The 26,157-nt window shown below is 47.8% G+C and overlaps 1 protein-coding gene across 2 annotated transcripts; it reads left to right on the top strand.

Annotated features, from left to right (window-relative positions):
• The first annotated feature begins 1,327 nt into the window (after window positions 1–1,327).
• Window positions 1,328–26,088, top strand: KLHL25 (kelch like family member 25). Of its 2 annotated transcripts, none has more exons than XM_050967408.1 (3): window positions 1,328–1,406; window positions 16,381–18,210; window positions 25,814–26,088. In XM_050967408.1, exon 2 carries the CDS (start codon window positions 16,401–16,403, stop codon window positions 18,168–18,170), a length of 1,770 nt encoding a protein of 589 aa, XP_050823365.1. In that variant the 5' UTR covers window positions 1,328–1,406; window positions 16,381–16,400; the 3' UTR covers window positions 18,171–18,210; window positions 25,814–26,088. The 2 variants fall into 2 exon arrangements, with proteins under 2 accessions (XP_050823365.1, XP_050823366.1); XM_050967409.1 differs by having other exon boundaries at window positions 16,384–18,210.
• The last annotated feature ends 69 nt before the right edge of the window (window positions 26,089–26,157 follow it).

Here is a 26,157-nt window from a genome sequence, read left to right on the forward strand (position 1 = left end):
TTAAGAAATCAGTACTCATTTTGGCTGAGGCTTTTACCTCTCTGACCTTGTATTTGTGATTACTGTGCTGGACCAGAGGTGGCTGTGCTGGACACCAGGAGGGCACAATATGCTATTTCTCCTTCATTAAGTGGAGGCCAGTGAGGGGCGTATTAGGTTCAATAATTTTACCTGCACTGGAGAGGTTTGGTGGCGCTCACTCCCCAGCAGGGCCAGCGCTACCATTTAGGCAGCCTAGGCGATTGCCTAGGGCGCCAGAATAATTGGTAGGCGCCATTTTGCCGGAGGGGGCGGCAGGCGGCTCCGGTGGAGCTGCTGCAGTGGTGCCTGCGGATGGCCGGCTGCTCGCACGGCTCGGATGGACCTCCCGCAGGCACGACTGCGGCAGCTCCACCGGAGCCACAGGACCAGCGCGAGGGGTGCCGAAATTGCCGGCAGCCTAGAGCGCTCAAACCCCTAGCGCCGGTCCTGCTCCCCAGCACATTTTTTTACACCTAGGACGAGAGCAGCGGGGCTCTGCAGGTTGGGATTGAAGTGGCTCCACAGCACAGTGTGGGAAGCCCAGGACCAGAGTAGCACGGGCTGCACACCAGGACTGAAGTGCATTGGCAGAGTGGTGTGGGAAGTGCAGGGCCTGTTGCAGGGTGGGGATTAAGGGGCATTATACCAGTGCAATATGGGGCTTCACAAGTGCAATAGCAGGGGAGCAGCAGAGCAGGCTAGAAATGCTTTGCGAGTGCTTCCAGGGGAGCCCAGAAGGAGGAAGGGGAAGGGGAAGGTGCAAAGGTCAGGATGCAGGTGCATTGGCAGAGCTGTGGTGGAGGACCCGGCCGGAGGACAAGCCTGGAATTAGGCTTAGGTGCAGGCTAGGATTGAAATCCAGCCATGCTTCACTATGTGTTACAACTCCCTTGGGTGCGCCGTCCTTAGGGTGACCAGATAGCAGGTATGAAAAATCAGGACGGGGGTGGGGGGAAATAGGTGCCTATATAAGAAAATGCCCCCAAAAATCGGGACATCTGGTCACCTGACCCGTCCTGTCCCTTCAGCCTGATGAAAGGCTCCTCTACCTTTAAGAATCACAGCTGGGGGCGGGACCCCAACTGCTTCAGAACAGCCCTATAAACTCCGTCCAGCAGCAGCTTCCTCTAATCCCATTGGTTGGCTTCGCTATTGCACCCGCCCCTCCCTTCCTCTGGCTGTCACCCCCTATCAGTCACAATGCCGCAGCTCTGATTGGCTGCCCTGCTGGCTCGTGTCTCCTCCTCCAGCTTGGAAACTAGTGAGTGTCAAGCTCTTGGTGTTACATTGTATCCAGCGAGTGGGAGTTACCTGGGGCACCAGCCCGCCGGGGATCTACAGTGACCTGGGGACACGCTCAGCCCCCTGGGGCGGATCGCTGGCCTGTGAGTATCTGTGTAGATTCATCTCCATCCCCAGTCCTGCTTGAAGTGTGTGGAGAGAGGCGAATGCAGACTCCGGGCTGCGAGAGTTACTTCCCAGCGCCTGGGATAGCTGCAGCAAACTCTTGTCTGTGCGGTTGCGAACATGTCATTTGCAAAGTGCTTTGAAGAGGGGGGATCTGCGAGGCAGATCTGAGCTCGGGAGGAGGGGAGAGAACGGGGCAGTGACAGTCCCTTCTCTACTGCATGCAGTGCGTGGTAGTAGGGTGACCAGACAGCAAATGTGAAAAATCAGGACAGGGGATGGGAGGGTAATAGGAGCCTATATAAGAAAAAGACCCAAAAATCGGGACTGTCCCTATAAAATCGGGACATCTGGTCACCCTAAGTGGTAGAGAGAGCTTTGATGGCAAAGGGACGCTGGAGGTGAGGGCAGGATGTTTTCCCAGCTTTTTCTCTTATTCAGTTCCAGTCAGTAAATCATTTCAAGAGGCTCTAAGAAGTATCTGCAGTTAATGATGAGAGCCAGGGTGTGTCTTTTCCCTCTTTCAGGAGTGTTTGGATAATCTTGGAAGAACACTTCCTGGGGTGTTTTGTTGTTGTTCTTTTTATTGAGCCTGGATGGAGATTAGTTTTACAGATTGGGGTTTAAGGCTGGGGGGAGGTTTAGGAAGAAAATCCTTTTTCTCTTGGACTGACCCTGTAGTACTGAATTTGCTACAACAGCCGCTCGTATTTGTGCACATGTTTGTGTCTGCGCACCTGAATGATCAGGTTTTGTCTGCCAAGCCCAGGACCAGGATAGTGGCACAATCCTCTCTTAATAGGTCTAAATTCACGTTTATTAAAATGTGTAGCTGCGGCATGGAAGGACCCAACAATACGGTGTCAGACTATTCGGTGATAGCGTGATCCCAGCATGCTGTCGGTGGATACTTGGATATATTGCTCCCTTGTAACCCTGGAGCACGGTGCAGGTTGTGTACACTTAGAACATTAGCAGTGAAATATTTAACAAATGCTTGAGATATTTGGCTTTATAAAACAAAAAGCTGCCATTTACACCTAGCCTATGAATCCAGCAACATTTATTCATTTTTTGTTTGACTCTAAATATAATCTCTGTAAAACTACTTATGGATCAATGGACCCTGCTCTAGTGATCCTTCTGATAAAATGATGAGCAGCAGAAATAGCAGCAGCAACACAATTCTGAAAGTTTGCAATTGTGTGTAAATGGCTGATTCAAACTGGCTGTTACAGCTCCTTGTTCGGTTAGGACAGCATCTCCCATGTAACTCTGGCCTTCCCTGGGGCCCTCTTGTACTTCAAAAGTTACAGCTATATTTTTCATAAGCCCATTAACACTGTTTGATTTCAGTCTTCTTTACTTCAAAGAAAATAAACTCTGAGCTCAGTACAATCACTCCTTTCAGGAGGAGACATCTGTCCATCATGGACCCCTATCCATATGGTGATAGCCTGTCTGTTCAACCTCTCTCCTCCTCCTATGAGTGCCTGGGTGATTTCTCCTCTTGTGACTGTATACCTGGAGTCACCTCCTGGATCCTGTGTACCTTGCAACCTCATTTACTATTCTTCAGATCCCTCCTCCAAATGCACTTCTCTCACTCCAGCACAGACACATGGTCCCAGAAAAAACAAGTGACTTCACTTTTACTGTCTAAACCTCCCTTCTCTTCCTCACCCCAGCCCTTTGCTGAACATCACAAGACACAGGAAGAGAAATCTCTCGTTCATCTGTAAAGCATCAGGTACAGTGCTGTATAAATAGGAGCACATAGCCACCACAAGTGCTAGTGATTGCCATCCTACTGGTGCTCCCTTCAGTGTAGGCATAAAGCATGCTGGGGGGAGGCGGGGAGAAGATGTGGGAGAAACTTGTGCTGCCTGTTCTACCTGCCCCTCTCTCATACTCCCCTTCCTACTCCTGTTAGCCCATCCTGGGTCTCCTCTCCCCAGAACCTGGCTGCTGTTGGTATAGGAACTTTTTTTTTGTGCAGCTCTGGAAGAGCCTCCCATTATCTTTTCCCCTCCTCTGTTTGCTGGTTCAAATCGAATCATATCTGAAAACAAATCATGTCTCATTCATCTTTTTTAATTTCTCTTGCCATTTGCTGCCATTTATCTCTGTTGATGAGGTGTGTTGGGATGAGATTTGTATGGAGGTTTGCAGTGTGCAGTAAGGGTGCATGGAGTAGTGACGGCTTGCAGCGTTCCTCTTTAAAGTAGTCTCACTGTGTCATTATTTGCATTATTGGAGTGCAGAGGAGTCCCAGTCATGAACCGGGACTCCATTGCACTGGGAGCTGTACAACACTGAACAAAAAGATGGGTCCTTGCCCCCAAAGAAACAATATTCTTGTGGCCAAACCCAGCACCAAATTCACTCCAAAAGGCTAACATCCAAACCGTATCAGAGGGTAGCCGTGTTAGTCTGGATCTGTAAAAGCAGCAAAGAATCCTGTGGCACCTTATAGACTAACAGACGTTTTGGAGCATGAGCTTTCGTGGGTGAATACCCACTTCCTCAGATGCATGTAATGGAAATATCCAGGGGCAGGTATATATATGTGTGCTAGCAAGCAAGCTAGAGATAACGAGGTCAGTTCAATCAAACCGTAGTGTAAACATACATGACTTGAAGCAGCCCAATTTTAAATGGCCCACGTGATGGGGTTTGCACCTAAGAAACCTTCACTGCATGTGTAGAAAGGAAGAGAGGAGGCCAATTTAATATCATACCAGCAAAGGAGCAGGGTAGTTAAGTGTATGAGAGAGACGGCTTGGGGCAAATTTTATTCTGTGTGCTGTGTGTACGCTGTGTGTGCTATATGGTTTCGTGGTGCAGGAGGGAGGACCATGACCTTGCCATGTAGAGTCAAGGTCAAGAAGGAGTATGACTTCTTCTTGTTGAGTGATGGATGTATTACTACCCCTGCAGGGGAAATTGCCTCCTATACAAACTCATTGGGACACAAAGTAATCTTCCCTGGTGGCCAGTAATGTTTTTAGGAAACGTTTATTGGATGATGGAATGGAACAGGAGAGGCATTATGTGGTGGCAACTTGTCTGTGGGGGTGGAACAGCACAGGCAGAGCCTAGTCAGATGTGGAGGGAGATGGGAACAGGACACAAGGGTACAGGTCAGGCAGGTCCTGGCCATGTGTATGCGTAAGTGCAGCAGGAGGGGCAGACCTGGCCTGATGGGTCTGTGGTGTTGGAATTGCTCACTGGACAGATGGGTTGCTGAAAGGGTCAGGTTAGAAATACAAATGTCAGAGCTTATTACCAAGAGGCAGATATATTCTCATTCTTTATAGATTGTAATTGAATTGAGGCAAATGTAGTCAACATTGCTTAAACTGTGGCTGCTAGAATGCCTGCTAGGATGTATTTAGCAGTAACAAGCTGCGTCAGCCCCCCTGGTGGGCCCTTTAACCATCATCACATCAATGTATCTTTGCTCATCAAATTTTACATCCCCATGGTGGCTGTTAGCACCAGTCCAGTGAGCAAGGGCTGCTGCATCATCCCTTCCACTGGAGCCTGAGTACATTGCTTCGCTTGTCCTAGAATACTGTGATTGATCCATCCCAACTTGCCTGCTTGCAAATGCTTAGACTCAGGAGAGACCACCAGTTTTATCTGATAACCTATCAGCCTGAGGCCAGGCAAACTTCATACTGCAGCCCATTGGAAGTCCCTTTGATTTATTGTTGATTGGTCAGAGGTGAGTGTAAAACACCATGTAAGGTAACATGAGCAACTGTGATACTGCTGACCCAGTAATTCATGGGTAGATGCCACATGTAGCCCTGAAGAGTTAGTTCAGAGCCCTTTTTCTCTCAGAGTAACACTCCCACCTCCTTTAATCCTTGCTAAGAATGTTTTTTTAATCTCTAAATCTTCCCTTCTGGCTGGGAGGCGAGGGGAAGAGTCCCTTCTTGTTCTCCTTAAAGTCTTTAATCTCCTTCAGGGGTTGGCATTTTTGCTGGCCAGTGCTGAATTCCCTCCAGTGCCTATCAACACCAGCGAGTAATCATCTACGGAGACACGAGGTCCTCCCATCTTCACGGACTTGCGTGGGATGCTGAACCCCTTCCAGTGTCTGGAAATTGTACCAAGATCTTCTGGCAGAGCAATACAGAGCATCAGGTTATTTGATTGGGAGCTGAATTTAAATTCTGGATTGAAAGCTGTGAGGAGAACTGGGCCTTGTTGATAAGAAAATACATGGTAGAGGCTCTGATTGACACCATCAGCCAAACCCCCAATTTTGCCAACAAATTTGTTTGTGCTGGTAGTCAGGGGTGGCCCGTGAGCAGAGGGCGGGAATATCTGCCTGCCCCCTAAAGTTGCAGCATCTTCAGCAGTCACTCTGCCATCACCTCAATGGACCACCTCTCGCCCAGTGCACATCCACTGGGAGCTGCATGGTTCGGTACCATGTGCGGGCATTTGAAGTAAACACCTCTCTTTCTAAGTGTAGTAGCAGCTAGGCTCTCTTTCAGGGGACTCTCTCCTGGTGATAGACGCTGGGATCAAATGGGTCATTTCCATTCCAGGCCCCCGTGAGCTTGACTTGGATGGTGGGCAGGGGGGGATGGAGACATGCTCTAGTTTCATCTACCACTCTGCCTCATTTCACAAATAGATTGTGATGGATCTAGCTGATGGATTCATTCACTCATTGATCTGGAAGGCAGGTTTCATGGGGGGAAGCTCACAGCAGCTCCTGAAATGTATTCCAGGCTTTGAAAAGATCTGCTGGGCTGAGACATTAAAAAGCTTTTGTCCACAGCCTTAACTGTTGCTCAAAACATGATTTCTCCTGGTTGGATAATGGCTAAAGGATAGGGGGAGGGGTATCACCAGCACTGCAAAGCCAGAGGGTTTAATAATGAGCATAGACTAATCCATCTTTATTGCCTCTGGAGCTGGCTTAATAAGTAAGTTTACAGAGCATTCACTGTGGCGGGTGGGGAGCAGGTTGGTCTACACACAGGCTTGCACCGGTTTAACTGAAGGTGTGTTCTTAAACCAGGTTTGTCTACAGACAGTCTTGTTTTGGTCTGAAGGGGGCTTATTTTGGTTTAGCGTAATCCATTTTTATAGGCAGCACCAGAATCCTCTTTTCCTCCTCCCCTGCCAGATGCAATAAGAATTCTGCTTTCCGCTCAGTACCGCCTGTAACATAGCTCATAGTTTTTGAGACCCAGGCATTTAATAAGTCTTTGTGATAGCCTTGGAACTGGAGTCACTGCAAGGCATGAGGGAAGGTTGGTACAACATGATACAGCATGTTTCTGGACAGGCTGGAATATGAAATATTGATGACCAGAGCACATTTCCGAGTTCAGATCCATGTGCATAAGCACGCAGAAGTTCAGATGCTTGCCCAGACTTTCTCCAGACAATCCCTGCAGATTTGGGCTTAGAAAACCACATTGTTGCGGTTTGAGTTTAATTGGTGCAAGCGGAACAGCATTTTTCTTGATATTATTGCCTCCCATCCAGGGAGTGCAGGGCTGCCATGAAAACATGAAATAAGAAGGAGGAAAAAATTGTCAATGAGGATCTTTCAGATGGCAAAGATTTGAGTTGAGTCAGAGCTTAAATGTTTTGGTCTGGTTGGCCCTTCCTGCTTCAGGTGCCTGTTTCTGAATGGGATGTGTTTATAAAAGAAAGGTACTGTAGCGTGCCAGTGAGCCAGTTTCTGCTCTGTTACACAGGTGTGAATCCTAAGGGCTTGTCTGCACTACTGGCTAAACTGGCACCACTGCAATCAATGCAGCAGCGTCAACTTAGTGCAGTTTATCCCAAACTTGGGATGCCGCTTTTTAGGGAAAGCCTCTGGCAGGCTAGGCCGGTTTGTTTGCAGGTCCGGCCAATCGTGGCACCCACTGTCCGCAGTTCGCTGCGCCAGGTCAATGGGAGCTGCTGGAAGCGGCAGCCAGTACGTCCCTCAGCCCACACCGCTTCCAGCAGCTCCCATTGGCCTGGCGCAGCGAACTGCGGACAGTGGGTGCCGCGATTGGCCGGACCTGCGGACGGGGCAGGTAAACAAGCCGGCCCGGCCCACCAGGGACTTTCCCTACACAAGTGACAGCCCGACTTTGAGAACCACGGATCTAAGCTACATCAACTTAAGTTGCATAACTTATGTAACTTGACTAGTGTAACTTAGGTCGACTTTTCTCGTTAGTGTAGAGCAGACCTGAGTAACTCCACTGTCTGCAAGGGAGTGATGTTGCCTGAATCACAGGGTGCAAAATGACAGTTGCATCTTCTCTGGATTAGTCCTTGTCTTAGGACAGAAGAGAGGGAGGGAACCAAATTTACAGATAGGAGCAGAGCCCTGACTTCAGTAGAGTTACTCTAGATTTACCCAGCTGTAGCTGAGAACAGAATGTGACCCCTGGAGTACAGCATCCAATGACTCAGTGGTTGTGAACTGACACCTTAATAGAAAGTCCATGGCTGGAAGCAGGTGTTGTTTCTCTTTAACCTGGCAGGATACTTCTTCTTTCCATTCTATCTGGCAACTGGCCAGGATTCCCTGTCAACATTTTCTGTATTGCACTAAGTGTGGTTTACTATTTTTATTCCTCTCATCTCAAGTACTATTTCCTGGAAGATGTAATTAGTAACAAGTGTGTCTGTTTGGGGCCAGCCTAAGGGGACAGGAGTGTATTGCTGCAGCCAGAACACAGGGAGCTGTGAAAGTTTGGTGTCGAAGGCAGATCCCCTAGTATGTGCAGGGATAGACCAGTGTCTACTGAACAGCGGTTTGGAACCTGCAAGGAGGAGTATATATTCCAGAGATGTTGAACTGTTTATGTGAATTGACGTGAAAGTGGCATATATGCACCAAACCTTCAAAACTCCAATTAGAGCTGCTGTTGACATCTCCAAAAGGGAGGATTTATTCCCCTATCTTGTCTATTTGCCATCTCCCTTCTGTCTTTCTCAGCAAGATTTGTCTTCCCCATTGTGTCTGCTATTTTTGATTCCTGTCCAAATGTTTGATCCAGGTCTTCTTGAGTAATGGACTATGTGAATAATTGTACCTCACATTTAAAGATGCACATCATCCTAACCCATTTTACAGATTGTGTGTGTGTGTGTGTGTGTGTGTGTGTGTGTGTGTGTGTGTGTGTGTGTGTGTGTGTGTGTGTATACACAGGAGGAATCAGTTTCCCTAATGCAGAAATGCAGCCATGTCTGGTGTGCAGTGGGCAACTCTTTTAACAGTGCAGCTGTTCAGGACAGGAAGTGAAGAACACACTATCCAAATTAATCTGTGGGTCCTAGACTCAGAGAATAACAGCCTAGGAACCTAACACTGAGGATGGGAGAGTGGAAAAGAAGCGTGTAATTTAGATAGCATTTAGAAAGAGAAGCTGATCTTCGGCCGAGGTCAGGAAGAAATTTCCCCTAAGGATTGTATTGCAAAATCTGGGTGATTATCTGGTGTTTTATGTCTTCCTCTGAAGAATCCAGTGCTGGCCCTTCAGGCAGGCCTGTTCCGATGTGGAAAGAAAGGCTTCTGTGTGTATCCTGGTCCAACACAAAGCAGTAGGAGTGTGGTTGACTTCCGTGGGAGCAGATTTGGGTACAACGTGGGTGAGCCTTGTGTCGCTATAGCCCAGATGCTGAAACTCTGCTCTCCTGCTTGCCCTGGGTGCCAGTGCTACTCCAAGACAGCCCAGTGGATATGGAAGGTCCACATCGCCTTACAGGTCTCCTGGTGTGACTCCCTTGATTACACTACAGATGTACAGTTGTAGCCGAGAAGAACATTGTACCCAGTAATAGATCTGAAACTGTGGTGCCCAAGGCCAGATGCTTCTGGCATTTTCTTTAGGGCTATTTACTGCCCTGGCCCATGTAGCTGTATTTATTGACCACTGATCTGCACATTTGTATTTATACACTGGTGGCTGAATTTCCCTATCCCTCCTTAAGGCTTCCCCCAGGTTTGTGAGAAGTGGGATGATTTGTGGTTATTGGTGCAGAGATGAGAGTAAAACACCATGTAGGATACTGCTGTGGCCTGACCCAGTAACTCATGGGTTTCCCAGAAGATTTCCCAGGGGTACCAGTGGTATTATACGACCAGTGCGCTGCCTTTACAGATCAGCGGTTTCCTTCCAGTCTGCGCTGCTGCTTCCATTACCACCTTGCCAAGAAACATATGTGCCGGTGACCCTGTCCTTGTTTCTCTGAAGGTTTTAAACTCAGAGCATCTGCCACAGCCCATGTGAAAAGAGACAAAGAAGGTGACAAGAACAGCAGAGGCAGCAAAAACAAAATAGAATATATTAAAAGGGAGATCGAGCTCTTTGAAGCCAATGCCTTTGATCCCAAAGCTGCCTGGTTAGCATTTAATTGCTAATGAAAGCCCCTCCCTAAGCCAGGAGGAGCAGAACCCTGCTATGAGAACCCCGTTTTTCTAGCCTCCAATGTTGCATGGGCTGTTTGTCCCCAGGAGTTGTGAACCAAGTGAATATCAGACCTCAGTGACCCTTAATGCTGTAGGTAGTTTTCTGTAGCGACGGTCAAATAGAAAGCAACCCTTAAACAACTCCCCCAAGCCCTGTATTGGGACTATAAGCACAGGGTTTGGTTCACAGGGTCAGGTTTCCCCATGCGTGTTCAGCTAACTACCAGGCAGGGTTTGGCAAAAACATTTCTGAATGACGTTTCACACTTTTTAGCAGTTGTTGGACCAGAAATTCATAGCAGGGAACTTGCTACTTGCTGTTTTATTTTACAGGAGAATACCGAATAAACAAACTTGGTTGCCCAATCAAGGAGCAGAAACTATATCGCGTGGTTTATTAGACCAACCGTGCACCATGAACTGTGCAATCGAACTGTTTCTGAACAGCTCTCGGGCTGCAAAGCTATTTGTTCATATGGCTCGGTGAATTCTTACAGATACTGGAAGTGTTGGAAAGTTCATGGACAACCTGCTGGCTTAAAACAAAACCAAGCTACATTTACTACAAGCATTGGCCCTGCTTCTGAGCTGGCCTTTCAGAATGCAGAGCTCACATAGGGATAGAGAGCAAAGGTAGCTCTAAGGTACCTTTGTGCCTCCTGGTTTCTTGGCCCCACCAAGAGCCTCCCAACCCCACTTAGAGCATAATCAGGAGAGGCTCTAAATTATTGCAGCTTCCCTCAGATACCTACAGGCTACATGGCCAGCCTGGAATAGCTGGAACTCAGTAAGCTCCAGTCATGCCTCCATCCCCAAGTCACCTGTAGTATCAGGGGTTGCAAGGTGGGATGTAGGGATGCTTCATTATCCCGGCACCACCAGGGAAGCCCCTTTACACAACAGTTTCACTTTCTTGATGCCACCATAGCAGCTTTAAGTAGCCACAGCTGGTGAGAGAATCAGAGTTCTAGGTCTCACCTTTCTCCCTTGTTCTCTACTCTGGCTTTAGTCCTCTCCAGGGGCTATTGAGATACTTTTATTTGTGCTCTGGGATCAGAGGCGCCTGCCCTCCCCGTGACTCAGTGAACTTTCATCTTTGTCTGTGCTTTCCTCCCTGAACGGGTGTGTGAAAGGCTGTCCGAAGCCCCCTCCCCATGCTGCTGTGTTGTAAGAACTCTGTCTCTCCTAGGTCTACTAGGCTGAGATGGACTAGAGCCAGGGAAATATTCTAGCCAGCAGACAGCCTTGGCTATCTGACAAAAAGGCTGATGCTCCCAGGCCCTCATCTATGTGGAAGAAGGGCTGCCGTCTGCCTCCACCTGCCCTGAGATCCTGTAAAGGCAGTGCCATCACTGTTTATTTTTTATAACTCCCTTTAAAAGAACAAAATGACTGCAACATATGAGTGTATCCCAGACCCACTGTGCTCAGGTCAGGTCCTCTGTTATTTGAGCTGTAGCTTCCATTCAAATGACTGCCCCTGTCCTACCTCGAGGATGCTGGCTGCTATGCTCTCAGATAGCCCTTTGAGCTCTGCGTAGCAGGTGGGAGATTGGAAAAGGACACGGCAGATTTCTGTTTGCAAAATATTCCTAATCTGGAGTGCCCCATCTTACTTTGGTAGCTCTAAAGGTTCATTAGGAAAGCCAGTGAAATGTTCTGTCATAACCTAGGGCCAAATGCTGTTCTATACATTTCTGCTTCAGCAAAGCACTTAAGGATATGCTTAATAGTAAGCATATGCTTAGGGTGACCAGACAGCAAATGTGAAAAATAGGGACATTGGGAGAGGGGTAGTAGGAGCCTATATAAGAAAAAGACCCAAAAATCGGGAATGTCCCTATAAAATCGGGACATCTGGTCACCCTACATATTCTTACGTCAAGCCCTATTCAGTACTGCATTTAAACATGTGCTTAAAGTTAAGCGCATGCTTAAGTGCTTTGCTGAATCAGGACTAAAGACTAGCCCTGGGCATATTCTGATTAAGGAGCAGAGGAAATCACCTCACTTACAGCTTTTGAAATTTCATACGGCTGCAGAATTTGAGAAGAAATTAATCGGGGAAAGTTGCTATTGTCTGCAATTTCTGTTCATCTGATGTGTACATGGGACTATCCCACATTACTGGTGGGCTAGGGAAAGTCCTGGGAAAGCAAGGGTTGTCCATTGTGCCACATTCTGTGGTAGTCTGAGCTACACCCAGCTTGAGAGCAAGAAGTAGAACTTCCACATTTCTGCTTTTACTCAGCCATGGTAGGATTCAATCCTAGGTGTTTTGAGAAGATTTCAGGCCTTTACAGTTTAAAAGGAGGGCAGGTAAGTAGGTCCCACTATAACACTTGCCTCCTAAAAACTCCTACATACAATATAAAAGCTGCATCAGGCCACAGGCTTTTTTTAAGTGTACAGTAGTTTGATGCTTCTTAGGGATGGCCCTCACTAATTCTGCAGCCTGCTTCAGCCTCATTATTGGCCAGCCCAGCTGTCTGTGAGAAGGCCAGGTGACCGTAGATGTCAGAACCTTGCACCTGGCTGAAGGGACCATCTCTAAGGGTGGAAGGATGATCCAGTGCCCATTCAGTCTTTTGGCCTCTCTGCCACAAAGGGAACCATGTAGTGCCAGCTTTGGTGGGTTTGTATCATGGGCACCAGGCCTTCTAGGAACTGGACTGAAACCCACCAGTTCATTTCACGGTGACATCACTAAGCAGCAATTGGATGGAAATGTACCTTGCCCACTACCTACCCACCTAAGAACTGCCGGATATGGGATTTTAAAAAACCCTGTGTCCTGGTGCAGCTTTTGTATTTTATGTAGGTGTTTTTAATTTATAAATGAGCCACCCCTTCTATTCTGAGTGGTGCTTTTTCCTCCTTCAGGCTTAGGAAAAGTTATCCTTGTCCCTTTCCCCTTCTGGGCTCTTCTGTTTGGTTCTATGGCTGTTCTGTGTGAATTGCTTAATATTTTGGTTTGATTATCTGTGGAAAATTAACACATCCACTCACTACTCGGGTCTGGTCTTCAAAGGAAGCAGTAGATTGGGAGGGTGTTTTCTGAGGTTGGAGGAATGGAAGCTGGAATCAATAGCTTTTAGCAGACTCATAAATGTTTCATGTGTATTCCTCAGTTTGATCAGGGGTGCTGGAACAATTTGTATTGTGGGGGTGCTGAGAGCCATTGAACCAAACTATAAACCCGGCATATAATAGAATCCGCTTCCAGCACTGCTAGTTTCAGCACCTCTGAGTTTGGTGCTGTAAAATTGTCACCAGAATCCACATTAACCCTTAGAAATTTGTACTAGCCCTGAGGTGGGTGTAGAATAAGCATCCTGATGATGCTAGAAACATTTCCCCTTGCAGCTCAGCTCAACCAGTTAATAATGTGATTTCCTGCCCAGTTCTGGAGCCCTGCATTGAAGATTGCCTCTGCTCACAAGTCAAGTGGGTATTGCAGTCTCAGCCTGGGACCTTGGGGATATTTGCTAGGAGTCTGAGAATGTCAAAGATCCCACAGCTGCAGCGACTCAGCGTTATTTACGCTGTACTGTTTGGGGACTGGGAAGTCTAGGGAGGCTTCCCCAGGGCCTATAACTTGGCCCATTTATGTCTGCCCTGCAGAACGCTGTAAGGGAGGTGGGGAGATGCAGAAAACACACAACTCAGAATTATTCCTATTGATTAGGATTTATTTATGTTTTGTTTGAGGCGTTGGCAAGTGTCTGGGCAGCTTGTGGTTGAGTCTGTGTCTGGCTTATCTGCAGCCAGGCTCTGTGAAGCATGGGAGCATTGTACTGCTTCGGGTTTCTGGGAGGTCAGTGTCTCAGCTTTGTGTTCTGTGGGGCTGCTAACCTGCCATTGGCCTCTGAGAGATCACTGCCTCTCACCCAAGGTCAGTTATTCAGAATTCCTTGCTTGACTCCTGCCCTGTAAATCACAGGGTGTGCTCACTCTCCCTCTCATGAAGCCAGCAAAACATGAGTACACGACCCACTTGTCATCCAGGGTTTGTTGACTCTTCTGACATGAGGTGCAGATTTGACTGTCTCCCCTGGGTTGGATATCTCAGAGCCTAGCAGCTACCTCGGAACCGTGAGCTCCATTAGCAGTGTTGAGACCGTACCCTGATCTAGCTGACTTGGTGGGGCAGGGACCCGTTGGCTTCATGGTGAACAGAGGATTTTATTAATTCAGTGTTTTTCCAACTCTTGCAATACTTGGTGCTTTTTCTTAATGTCCCAACTGCTGGAATTGAGGAGTGTCATGAGAATCTCACTCTTTCCTCCCTCTCCTCCCATGAAAGCTAAGTTTCTAACCTGTGTGATTACAGAGAAAAGCTTGAAAATGTGAGCTGAGTGCATGCTCAAGGCTCATACAACTAGAAGGCAAATAAAAAGCTCCCCAAATCATTATTTTAAACCAACATTTTTTTTATGTTTCATGATTTTTAAAGAATCTCTTGATTTTGGGGCCTGACTTATGGTATAACCTTGTCCCTAGCTAAAAAAGCAGAATAATGGCAGAGAGGTTTTTAGAGCGAAAGAGGTGAAAAAGAGAAGAGCAGCTCTGGTATGGAGGTGAGGGGCTGGTCATAGTTGGACACTACTTTAAAGTAAACAAGCTTGCTTCTGAATGAGGTCTGCCTTCCCAAGATCCTGACACTTGCCCAGTTTGTTTGTCTTCACTCCCAGCAAAATCTTATTGAAGAAGAGCAATCTATTTGCACTGCATTGCAGTCCTTACAGCCCTTACCAACAGTCTGGCAACCACTGTCAGACACAGCCTGTGGATATGCATTTAAAGAGCAAATATCCCTGTACTTTGGAGCAGTTTGAACCCAGATCTGCATCTGACCTTTGCAACTTGGCCCCATTTCTATCTATCGTGTTTGGACTTATCTGCCTGCTCCCTAAACCCAGACTCTAGCTGTGTGTGTGTTTTGGTTTTTTGCAAAATGAAATAAAACAATGCTTGACTTTTGGTAAGACAGTGTCACCTCTTAATGTTTGTTACAAGCCCTTAATATCAGACACTGGTGGGGTGCTGTAGCAACAGGATGTTTGTAATGGGATGACACCAGGATGGCAGTTGTGGGGTTTTGTTTTGGGGCTTTGACCTATGATCTGGTTGCTCAATGAGGTAAAGGGTGGAGGGGGAGGGGATTGTCAGACTGTAGCTGCATCTGTGTGGCTGCAGTCTTGTCTGTCTGTCTCTCTAAATCTCTTTTCCCAGCTGTATTCTTTAGCTCTTCTTATATTCTTTGCAACTGACAGACTGGCTTTTAGTGACTTGCAATTTCTCTCTTAAACATGTTATTTTCCAGCAACGCTGATGGATGTGCCTTCTGCATTTACTTTGTAAATTGTGGACTAAATTTTCCAGTCTTAGCCTCTGTTTTTTGTATGTTTACAAAATACAAATCAATCAGTCAGCATACCAATTACCTGATTTACACTTTCAGAATAGGATCACTTGCATAGTTGTGCCTGCACATTGGATGCACGTGGAAAAATGCAGACTGACTGAAAATGCAGCCTTGGATATTTTAGGCCAAGCAACTTACCAGATTCCATCGTCCAAACTCAGTTTCTCTCCCCTAAAGGCCATTGTGGATATGTCTACACTGCAAAAAACCCAGCAGCAGTGAGTCTCAGAGCCCGGGTCAACTGACTTGGGTTTGCACCATGGGGCAAAAAAGAGCAGAGTAGACATTCTCACAGGCTGGACTCCAGGCTCTGAGCCCCTCCCCCCTCACTGGGTCTCAGAGCCTGGGTTCCAGCCCAAGCAGAAACGTCGACACTGAGCTTTGTCATATTCCCTGAAACCTGCCTATTCTACAAAGTAGATAAGTCACGTGGAAGAGTCTGCTGGGATTCTTCAGCCAGAAACTGGAATTAGAAGGGTTTTGCAAAGTCTGTTGAAATCTTTGGTTCTCACTAATAGCTAGATACCCCATAAATGAATACGGTTGCAATCGCCTTTTCTAAACCTGTAATAATCTCGGCACTAGGAGCCAACATGACATGAACTGAGCCAAGAACAGGCCAGAACCCTAAATAGACCATTCTCTTTAAGAAGGAAAAATAAACATTGCGTGGTTTGTGTGTTTGCCCTCCAGGGGCTGTTGAGAAAATTTGCCATTTAGTTTGAGGCTTTGGTTGCTGTATTTTGCTTATTCCTTGTTGATGCCAAAGTGCAGTATTCTCTGTTTCTGCCATGACTACCCAAAATTAAATTTTAGAAGAATAAGCGAGACGTTACAGGGTGCTCTGTGGCTGGAATAGCTGGGGGGTGCTGCAGGTCAGGACTCAGGAGCACTGGCAGAATTGGGAAGGACCCAGTGCTGGGACACCAGAGTAGGTTTGAGATGTGTTGGCAGATCAGTAGGGAGAAGGAATTTAGCACAGCAGATGCCCACACTCTACTGCTGGCTCTAGCTAATGCTGTCGGTTTCTCTCATCTATAAGCACCACTAATTCATTTATTTTCTGTTCACTCCTCAGCAGACCGCGTCACTGTCATCATGTCGGTCAGCGTCCACGAGAATCGTAAATCCCGAACGAGCACCGGCTCTATGAACATCTTGCTTTTCCACAAAACCTCCCACCCAGACTGCGTCCTGTCCCATCTCAACACCTTTCGGAAGCGCTGCGTGTTCACTGATGTCACCCTCTGGGCCGGGAACAGGTCCTTCCCATGCCATCGGGCTGTGCTGGCTGCCTCCAGCTGCTATTTTGAGGCCATGTTCAGCAATGGCCTGCGGGAGAGCCTGGATGATGAGGTGAATTTTCATGACAGCCTTCACCCAGAGGTGTTGGAGCTGCTGCTCGACTTTGCGTACTCCTCCCAGATCATCATCAATGAGGAGAACGCAGAGTCCCTGCTGGAGGCTGGGGACATGCTGCAGTTCCACGACGTCCGCGACGCAGCGGCCGAGTTCCTCGAGAAGAATCTCTACCCTTCCAACTGCCTGGGCATGATGCTGCTCTCGGATGTTCATCAGTGCCGCAGACTCTATGAGCTGTCCTGGAGGATGTGCCTGGTCAACTTTGAAACCGTGCACAAGAGCGAGGATTTCAACAACCTCTCCAAGGACACCCTGCTGGACCTGATCTCCAGTGACGAGCTGGAGATAGAGGATGAGGAGAAGGTCTTCAGGGCCATCATTCAGTGGGTGAAGTATGACTTGGACAAGCGGAAGGTGCATCTCCCAGAGCTGCTGAGGAACGTGCGTCTGGCCTTGTTGCCTTCCAAGTGCCTCAAGGAAGCCATGGGCTGCGAGGACCTGATCATGACGGATGAGAGGAACAAGCTCATCATGGAGGAGGCCGTGCACTGCAAGAAGAAGATCCTCCAGAATGATGGGGTCGTCACCAGCCCCTGTGCCAGGCCCCGCAAAGCCGGGCACACCTTGCTGATCCTGGGCGGGCAGACCTTTATGTGTGATAAGATCTACCAGGTGGATCAAAAGGCAAAAGAGATCATCCCCAAAGCAGACCTGCCAAGCCCAAGGAAAGAGTTTAGTGCCTGTGCCATTGGCTGCAAAGTCTATGTCACCGGCGGGCGGGGCTCAGAGAATGGGGTCTCCAAAGACGTCTGGGTGTATGACACTGTTCATGAGGAATGGTCCAAAGCTGCTCCCATGCTGATAGCTAGGTTTGGGCATGGCTCAGCTGAACTGGAGAACTGCCTCTACGTGGTGGGTGGACACACTGCCGTGGCCGGTGTCTTTCCAGCGTCTCCCTCTGTTTCCTTGAAGCAGGTAGAGAAGTATGACCCTGCCTCCAACAAATGGACCATGGTGGCCCCTCTAAGGGATGGAGTCAGCAACGCTGCAGTCGTCAGTGCTAGGCTGAAGCTTTTTGTCTTTGGCGGGACCAGCATCCACCGGGACATGGTGTCCAAAGTCCAGTGCTACGATCCTGTCGTGAACCGGTGGGCGATCAAAGCAGAGTGCCCCCAACCTTGGCGCTACACTGCCGCCGCTGTTCTAGGCAGCCAGATTTTCATCATGGGCGGGGACACTGAATTCACAGCTGCATCTGCCTACCGCTTTGACTGTGAAACGGACCAGTGGACGCGGATCGGGGACATGACTGCCAAGCGCATGTCGTGCCACGCCTTGGCCTCAGGGAATAAGCTTTACGTGGTGGGGGGTTACTTTGGGACGCAGAGGTGTAAAACGCTGGATTGTTATGACCCTACCTCGGACACGTGGAACTGTATAACAACAGTGCCGTACTCACTCATCCCCACGGCTTTCATCAGCACATGGAAGCACTTGCCAGCTTGAGAGGCATTGGCTCAGGCCCAGAATTCAGGAGCTTAACCGGGTAAGATTATATATATATATATTTTAATGTGATACTTCACCTCCACCATCTAAAATCTGCAGCCACACCCCATGTCAAGACAGCTGGATCTAGACTTGCTCCTGGGAAGCCAACGTTTCCCTGCATTTACATTTGAAACAGAGAGATGTGAACAGATAGAAGGCTGAGCAGGTCCAGGGCATTGTATGTTGATACCTCTCTGCTCTCATACCATAGTTATTTCAAGCTGGCCCCTTCAGTTTCTTGGAGGCTTAGAGTGCAACTCATCCACTTGTATCCCAGGGTGAGACAGAGAATATGTTCCAATCATGACTCTAATAATACTTCTATTCAACACCTTCTGATAGGGTAGACACTGTGGTGATGAGCACTTAAGAAAGGCATAGATAGTCTGTCCCTGTGCTAGCATCTGGGTAAGTATTTCATGCTGATAGGTAGGTATTAAAATGACTTAACCCTTGCCATGCTGGGAGGGAGGGCATGGATGTCAGTGAGGGGTAAAACAAATTATATTGTGTGTATCCTTCAGTGGATAGGGCAGGAAAAGCACAGAAGACATGACACATTTTCATGGATCAGATGTAGATTTGTCACCAGAGCGGTCCCCTATCAAATCGAAAACCACCAGACTCCTGTTTGGGAGGGAAGGGGATGTAATAACCTGAAGAAAAATGCACTTGCTGCGCTGCTGTGTGTGCATACAGAGATGGGCTGTGAAAGACATTGATATTTGACCCCAGGTACATAAATTCTGAGTCTATTTTCCCCAGTTGGTCAGAGTAACAGGGAAAGCACTGTTTGAAATGAGGCGCAGTGGAAACTTGGACAGGAACCCTGGCATCTGGCTCCCACCCACTCATCTACAGTGGGCCTTTTGGCTGCTATGCCGATTGCAAGATTTTGGTCTATGGTTTAACCTTAAAATCACTAACCTGTATATATCGGCATCTGCTCAGTCTGTGCCAGGATGCAGTTCCCCAGTGAAAGGTGGCACTTCCTAAAATCCCTCCCACTGCATGTTATGATCCAAGTATTGATCTGGGCATCACTCCCTGGGGAATAATGCTGCCTTTGCAGCAAATCTAGCACCACTTCTGACACGGACTGCACAGATTCCTCTACCACTGGGATGTCTGCATCCCTCCGTGTGAGTCTGAAAGCCTGTTAAGAGCCAAATGAGAGAACCTGGAAGCATCTCCTGGGGTGGACGGGGGATTGGCAGATTTCCTCGATAGAGTTTTAATCCCAAGAAGGTGGATGAGGGACTCCAGAAAGGATCTTCATCTGCATTGAAATCCTCCTTTTATTCTGAAGCTCATTTTACAGCTGGAGAGAAGAATAATGCCCAGCCCCTGTAACGCCCTCTTGTTTCCCCTGTCGCTTAGTGTCACAGACATGTCAGGGGGAAAATGCAACAGGGTGGTATTACAGCAGCCTTCCAGTGTTTCCCCTTCAACTTCTTCTGCCTGTACAGCTGGCATCAAAGGAGCTGCTAGCACCTTTGTATACAGTTTGCCCCACTTGCCCGCTGCCTGCTTTTCATAGACATTTGGTGCATAATGGAAAAAGCACCCAAAACACTGAGCTGCTTAGGATTCTGAGACACGTTTGGCTTCGACCCGGCTGCACCATTTTGTAGGGCACAGCAAGGATGTGAGGGGTTAACATGGCATTGTACTGTGCATTCCCTGCACTGAATGATAATGGCTTTTCCAAATACCCTCTCCTCCCCTCCTCACGGGTTGCCTAGCATCTGTCGCGGTGGCTCAGTAATCTAATTAACTGCCACTCAGCTATTAAATATCACAGCAAAGAGTATGAGGACTCCATCATTTTCAGCTCGGGTCAATGGGGCCTCCCCTCAAGAGCCATCCTAGAGCTGAAAATTAATTTTCTCACTGAGCTGGTGAACAGTAAACCACCATGCCAGCCACCCAAGTGGGAATGGGGCTAGGGATTGCATTGGGTAGACTGTGATGCTTCATTTACTGAATTCAGTTTTGCTCAAGTCTCTGGATCTCTGCAAGGGATAGGGAGTTTACGTCCTGCATGCGCCAAATCCACTAACAAGGGCAGATTTTTTAAAATTAAATTTAAGACTTTCTAGACAGAACCATTTTTAGGTTTAGACATTCCCCGGTTGTCTGCAGTCTTGAACTAGTGCATGAAAACCAGGAAGTGAAAATGACTAGCACGGTCACATTATTCAAGATGAGTGATCTGCAAAGAGCTACTGTAAATTCAATGTAGAGAATTAAAGGTTTTTGGCTCACCTCTGATGGGTTATTAGTAACCCAAAGAAATAAGACATTTAAAAGCGCAGGCATGCTAACCAGGTGTCCCTGTCCCTGATATATTTTAGCTTTTTCATCCCATTATTTTTTAACTAATTGGTTGTTGTGTCCTCTGGCCTGGGTTTCTGACAGCTCCGTAAATCAAAGCACACTGAGCGTTGAGAGTGAAGCCCATACTGGAAAAGGTGCCCTGCATGTGTACCCCGCAATGCATCAGCTGTACACTTTGCCCTGATCTATATTGGGCAAACACTGGGAAGGGTGCTCTGGGAGTTGGTCTCTAATTTGATTGATCCAAAATGCTGTTAGGAATCTGGAGAGGACGTCTCCAGGACATTACATGTGTTGGTCCATATTCCCCCTGCAAACGTTGTGGGGGTTCATGGGAGTCAGTTGTAGCTTCCTGAATATGGGATTCTATGCTGTCCCCAGCCCCAGTATAGATTAGGACAGCTGGGGTGTAAAGTAAGCCAGCTGGCTGTGTACCCCAAGGACCATCCACCAAGCAGGGACAGCCAGAATGCAGCATTCTTCCACTGTACCCCCTCTGAATTCCTCCCCCTCCCTGATCCATGCTCTACACTGGGAGAAGCAGAGTGTGGTAGGGAGTGATGAGGGGCTGGTTATTCTGGCTCACTGGAAAGTGCAAGGAAGAGCCAGCTGCATTCCACTCCCTTTGCTCCACAGGAGCAAGATAGACCAGAGAATCTGACCCATTCTCTCTGGAAAGCTCTGTTCAGAGGCACTTCCTGTTTTTCTGTCATGGGAAGAACCTGCCACCCATAGACTTTTAATCCTCTTGAAGGTATGGAGTGTTTTGGCCCAGTCACCTCTCTGCTGTACTTCATAGCAGGGGTTTGATTGCTACTGCCCTTTATACTGTCCCATGGACCAGAGTTCTCAGTAAGAAGCAACTACCCCCGGTCCTTCTCTCTCCACCCTCGGACATACCAAACCAAAGGCTAAGCCGTGTTTGTCCTTTAGAGGCCAAACAGAACTTTTGCCATCTTTGGCTGCTAACTCTTATTTGTCTAGAAGGTTTCCCTGTGATCCTTGTGGGAGTCCTAAGGATTTTCCCACAATCCATCCTTGCAGTCACCCCTACTCTGAGCAAGGAAAGCATAGCAAGGAGTCCATCTGTACCACTCCTTATTCATCTAGACCAGTGTTTCCCAAACTTGGGACGCCACTTGTGTAGGGAAAGCCCCTGGTGGGCTGGGCTGGTTTGTTTACTTGCCACGTCCGCAGGTCCTGCCGATCGCAGCTCCCACTGGCCACGGTTCGCTGCTCCAGGCCAATGGGAGCTGCGGGAAGCGGCACGGGCTGAGGGACGTATTGTCTGCCACTTCCAGCAGCTCCCATTGGCCTGCAGCGGTGAACCACGGCCAGTGGGAGCCACGATCGGCTGGACGTGGGGGCGCAGCAGGTAAACAAAGCGGCTCGGCCCACCAGGGGCTTTCCCTACACAAGAGGTGGCCCAACTTTGGGAAACACTGCTCTGGAGGGGTGGTTTTGAGTGACCCTATAGGGACACAATGTGCTTTCTCCACTGTCAAACACAGTTGATCCAGGGGTGTGAGACCAAGCCCAGAAATCAAACCCAGGGGTTTGTAAAGCACAAGGACCAGGCTTTTTAACCACGTGTTAAGAACTGGAAGGTGCCGACACATGACTGGGAGTTTTTTCAAAGGGAAGTTAGGCACCTAACGCACAGTGGGACTTGGATACCTAATGGCCCTTTATACCTTTGAAAAGCAACCTGAAAAAGCCTGGCCCAAAAGCTCCAACCCTGCTTTAATTGAAAATATAACAAACCTAACAACAACGAATTGCTTCCTGCAGAAGGCTTGGCCTCCAATATGGCCATGTTTAAGCCCCAGGTGGTTGGCATCAGTCTACCTTTCAACGAGGATCTCCGTGCTCCCTTCAAGAATACAGTGTGACATTAATTTAGTGCTGATCGCAAGCTGTAATTCCAGGGCTCAACCATGATTAGCAGCTTAAAAAGCAAAAGCCTAATCTCTCCCGCCGCACAGCCCTCCAGCTGATTTGTGTGCCTCCAAGGGTCAGTGACCCATGAAATAATAGACTTTTGTCAGTGCTGTGCGGAAAGGGGCTATATAGGCATGGGAATCAATCCTCTTCCCATTTGGTGTCTTAGATGAGTTTTAATCAAGTACTTCTTTTAAGACAAAACTCTCACCTTTCCTCTCCCCTCACCTCCCCCCCCCCCCGCAATTATATTTATGGAAACTTTCTGTATTAAACACACTGATTAAGACAACATAAAATTAGTTTAGCCAACTTTTGGCACTTCTACAGGAATCAGATCATGACTAGCAGAATCAATGCAAAGAGGCAAATGCAAACTCCAAAAACGTCCAGTATAAATGCAAATCAGGAGCTGGGTTAACTGCTTAATAGAAATGTGCTGTAATAGAAATGGAGCTCAAGCGGAGCAGTCAACATTAAACAAACGCAACACCAAATAAGGAGAACTTTGCTCCTCTCTCAGTGGGTAACACCGAAAGGAGAGAATGTATAGGACCAGGAGTCTCTCGCTCTCCAATTGATCTGTCCTATGTGAGGAGAACCTCAGGGTGGTATCTAAATACCAATTCAAAAGCTATGCTATAGTTTAATGGATCTCAGTCATAAGACAAGCATTTATAAAATATAATTTACTGTTCGTCCCTTCTGGTCTCTCTCTGCTGGGGGCAGTGAAACAACTTAGTCAGTTTCATCTTCTGGTGAACATAAGAACGGCCGTACCGGGTCAGACCAAAAGTCCATCTAGCCCAGTATCTGTCTACCGACAGTGGCCAATGCCAGTTGCCCCAGAGGGAGTGAACCTAACAAGTAATGATCAAGTCATCTCTCTCCTGCCATCCATCTCCACCCTCTGACAAACAGAGGCTAGGGACACCATTCCTTACCCATCCTGGCTAATAGCCATTTATGGACTTCACCACCATGAATTTATCCAGTTCTCTTTTAAACGCTGTTATAGTCCCAGCTTTCACAGCCTCCGGTAAGGAGTTCCACAAGTTGACTGTGCACTGTGTGAAGAAGAACTTCCTTTTATTTGTTTTAAACCTGCTGCCTACTAATTTCATTTGGTGACCCCTAGTTCTTGTATTATGGGAATAAGTAAATAACTTTTCCTTATCCACTTTCTCCACATCACTCATGATTTTATAGACCATATCCCCCCTTAGTCTCCTCTTTTCCAAGCTCAAGAGTCCTAGGTGAGGCCGATTGTAGTTCCTTGTTAATGGACATTGCTGGGTTTTCACACTGGCTCTTTTATACTGACCTATTTGAACTCTTTGGGCCTCTAGAAACCACAGTTCAAAAACGTGCAAAAGCTTAATAAAAGTTGCCCACGGCGTGGCTACACAGGATCAATTTAAAAAATGTACTATTCCTAAACTACTGTAGCTAACTCCCTCTATGGGCAAGGCCTTAATGTAGTTTTACAGCAGCTGAGCATTTTGTAATTACTAAAGTAACCAAGTCACAGATAATTTTTGTCAGTGTCTCGTGAAGAAATTAATTTGCTTCCACTGGATTGCAAAGGCAGGACAAGCAGGGGCTGCAGCTTGCTGCCGCTTTACAAGCAGATGTTTGTCTCTGAAGCCTATTTTCGGACAGAGTCAGAAGGGAGTGGTTGGCCTGCAGAGCCAGGCATATGAAAATCAAGCTTTTCCTAAGCCTGGGTTTGGGTAGACAAACACCTGCTTCGTTCATTCCATGCAGAACCTGAGATCTGGCCCCAGGCTATATGTATGAGTCCCTTGGAAACTGGTGTGGTTGGTTTTTTAAGAGCTGGTTGGTGGGAAAATGGGAAGTGGCGGCCAGTACATCCCTTGGCCCGTGCCACTTCCAGCAGCTTCCATTGGCCTGGAGTAGTGAACCGCGGCCAGTGGGAGCCGCGATCGGCCGGACCTGCAAACGCGGCAGGTAAACAAACCGGCCCAGCCCGCCAGGGGCTTTCCCTGCACAAGTGGCATCCCAAGTTTGGGAAACACTGTTCTAGACTAATGAGTACCTGGGCCACCTCTGCTGTGTGACCTGGGATGCCCTTTGCAGTGCTTTGCTGCTGTAGCCTCCAGCTTGGATGGCTCACAAACAGCCTCCAGCGTGCAAATCACTCCCAGCAATGTCTGTGTGTGTGCTGCAGCCAGCCAGCTACACCTATTGCACTTACCAGCCTTACTTATACTGCAGCCTTAGATTTCCCCCAGAAATGTATGTCCTGCACTGCCTAGCCCTCTCCTGGACAGTACAAGTTTACATAAAGTCTCTTAGCGTTTTAATAGAAATAATATGCACTCAACTAGCCACCCCAAATGGAGTTTCCCAAATGCCTCATATAAAACAAGTTTATTTTCTTGTAACCATTTCTAACTTACATGCCTCATTACTTGTACTCACCTAAAATCTCTCTCTTTGTAGTTCATAAAATTAAAACACAACTGGTACCTAACTTAACAAACTGTATCAGATTCTCACCACATGATTTCAGGAGTCTTACTGGCCAAACTTTTTAGGTCAGGATCCCTTCTCTCAGAGTTAAACGAATGCTTCTTTAGTCACTTCTGGTGCCATGAATGCAATGGGCCGGAGGAGAGAGAGGAGTCGTCTTGGGGTGTTTGTTCCTCATTTTTATAGTATCAGTCCCCCCCACCTTGAAAAACATTTCCAGCTGAGACAAAGAGTCTCTATGGAAGGATCTTCCCTGCTGCTCTTTCCTCACCTGGTTTGAGCATCCTTTGTTTCCCTTCCTGCTTGAAGACTCTATTTACTGCATAAATGCAAATTTAGCAGAGCACACATTTCTTTGTTTGAGACAGACCTGTCCGTCAACCTCAGCTTGGAACATGTATTACCACCACCCTATAACTTCACATACAATGTTCCCCCACACATTTTATCAGGACAAGCAAATTATGTGTTTTCAGATGATAACGCACAAGGCATACGTAGTATAGAGATTATTACAATAGCGTCAGGGTGTGGAGCCAGGTACATTCCATCACGTCCCCCACCCCGTTTCCATCAAGGGCAGGGCTGTCATTACATCAGTGGCCCCGTAATGGGATGCAGTGAAGCAGGAATTACAAGGGCTGACAATACAAAGCCTTTTGAGATTCTCCAGACAAGTGAGAGAGTGGAGCCCATTGTCTCCCTTGGGGATTCATTAGGCCCAGACGTGATCCCCCAGGAGTGGGAGGGACACGTTCATGGCTGTGGTAGATGAGTGACCTGGGTATTAATGAGTTTTTTCTTTCTTATTTCCTCCCTAGATGCCACTGTCAAATTCATCTCTCTTTCTCTCTGCTGGAGTCTGCACAGTGACGGAATGCTACCAGCCGTGCTCTTACTGCCTCCACCCAAAGCCTGCAAAGGGGCCTTTGCAGCCCTTCCCTGGCTCAGGACACGGGAAAAGGGCTGGCCTAAGAATGAAGCCGTGCCGTTCGGGCTGGGAGCGGGTGCAGCTAGTGTTGGTGTGGAGGCCTGTTGTGTCAGGGCCATTTTCCATCGGGGCTCTCGTTTGTGGGAGCAAGGAGGGAGGGGAATTGGTTTTAATAGGGTAAGAAAGATGAACTATTCATCGACGCTGCATTAAGCCTATTGAGATGCAGGAGAT

Source organism: Gopherus flavomarginatus, chromosome 9, assembly GCF_025201925.1.
Source record: "Gopherus flavomarginatus isolate rGopFla2 chromosome 9, rGopFla2.mat.asm, whole genome shotgun sequence".
NCBI classification, from domain to species: domain Eukaryota; kingdom Metazoa; phylum Chordata; order Testudines; family Testudinidae; genus Gopherus; species Gopherus flavomarginatus.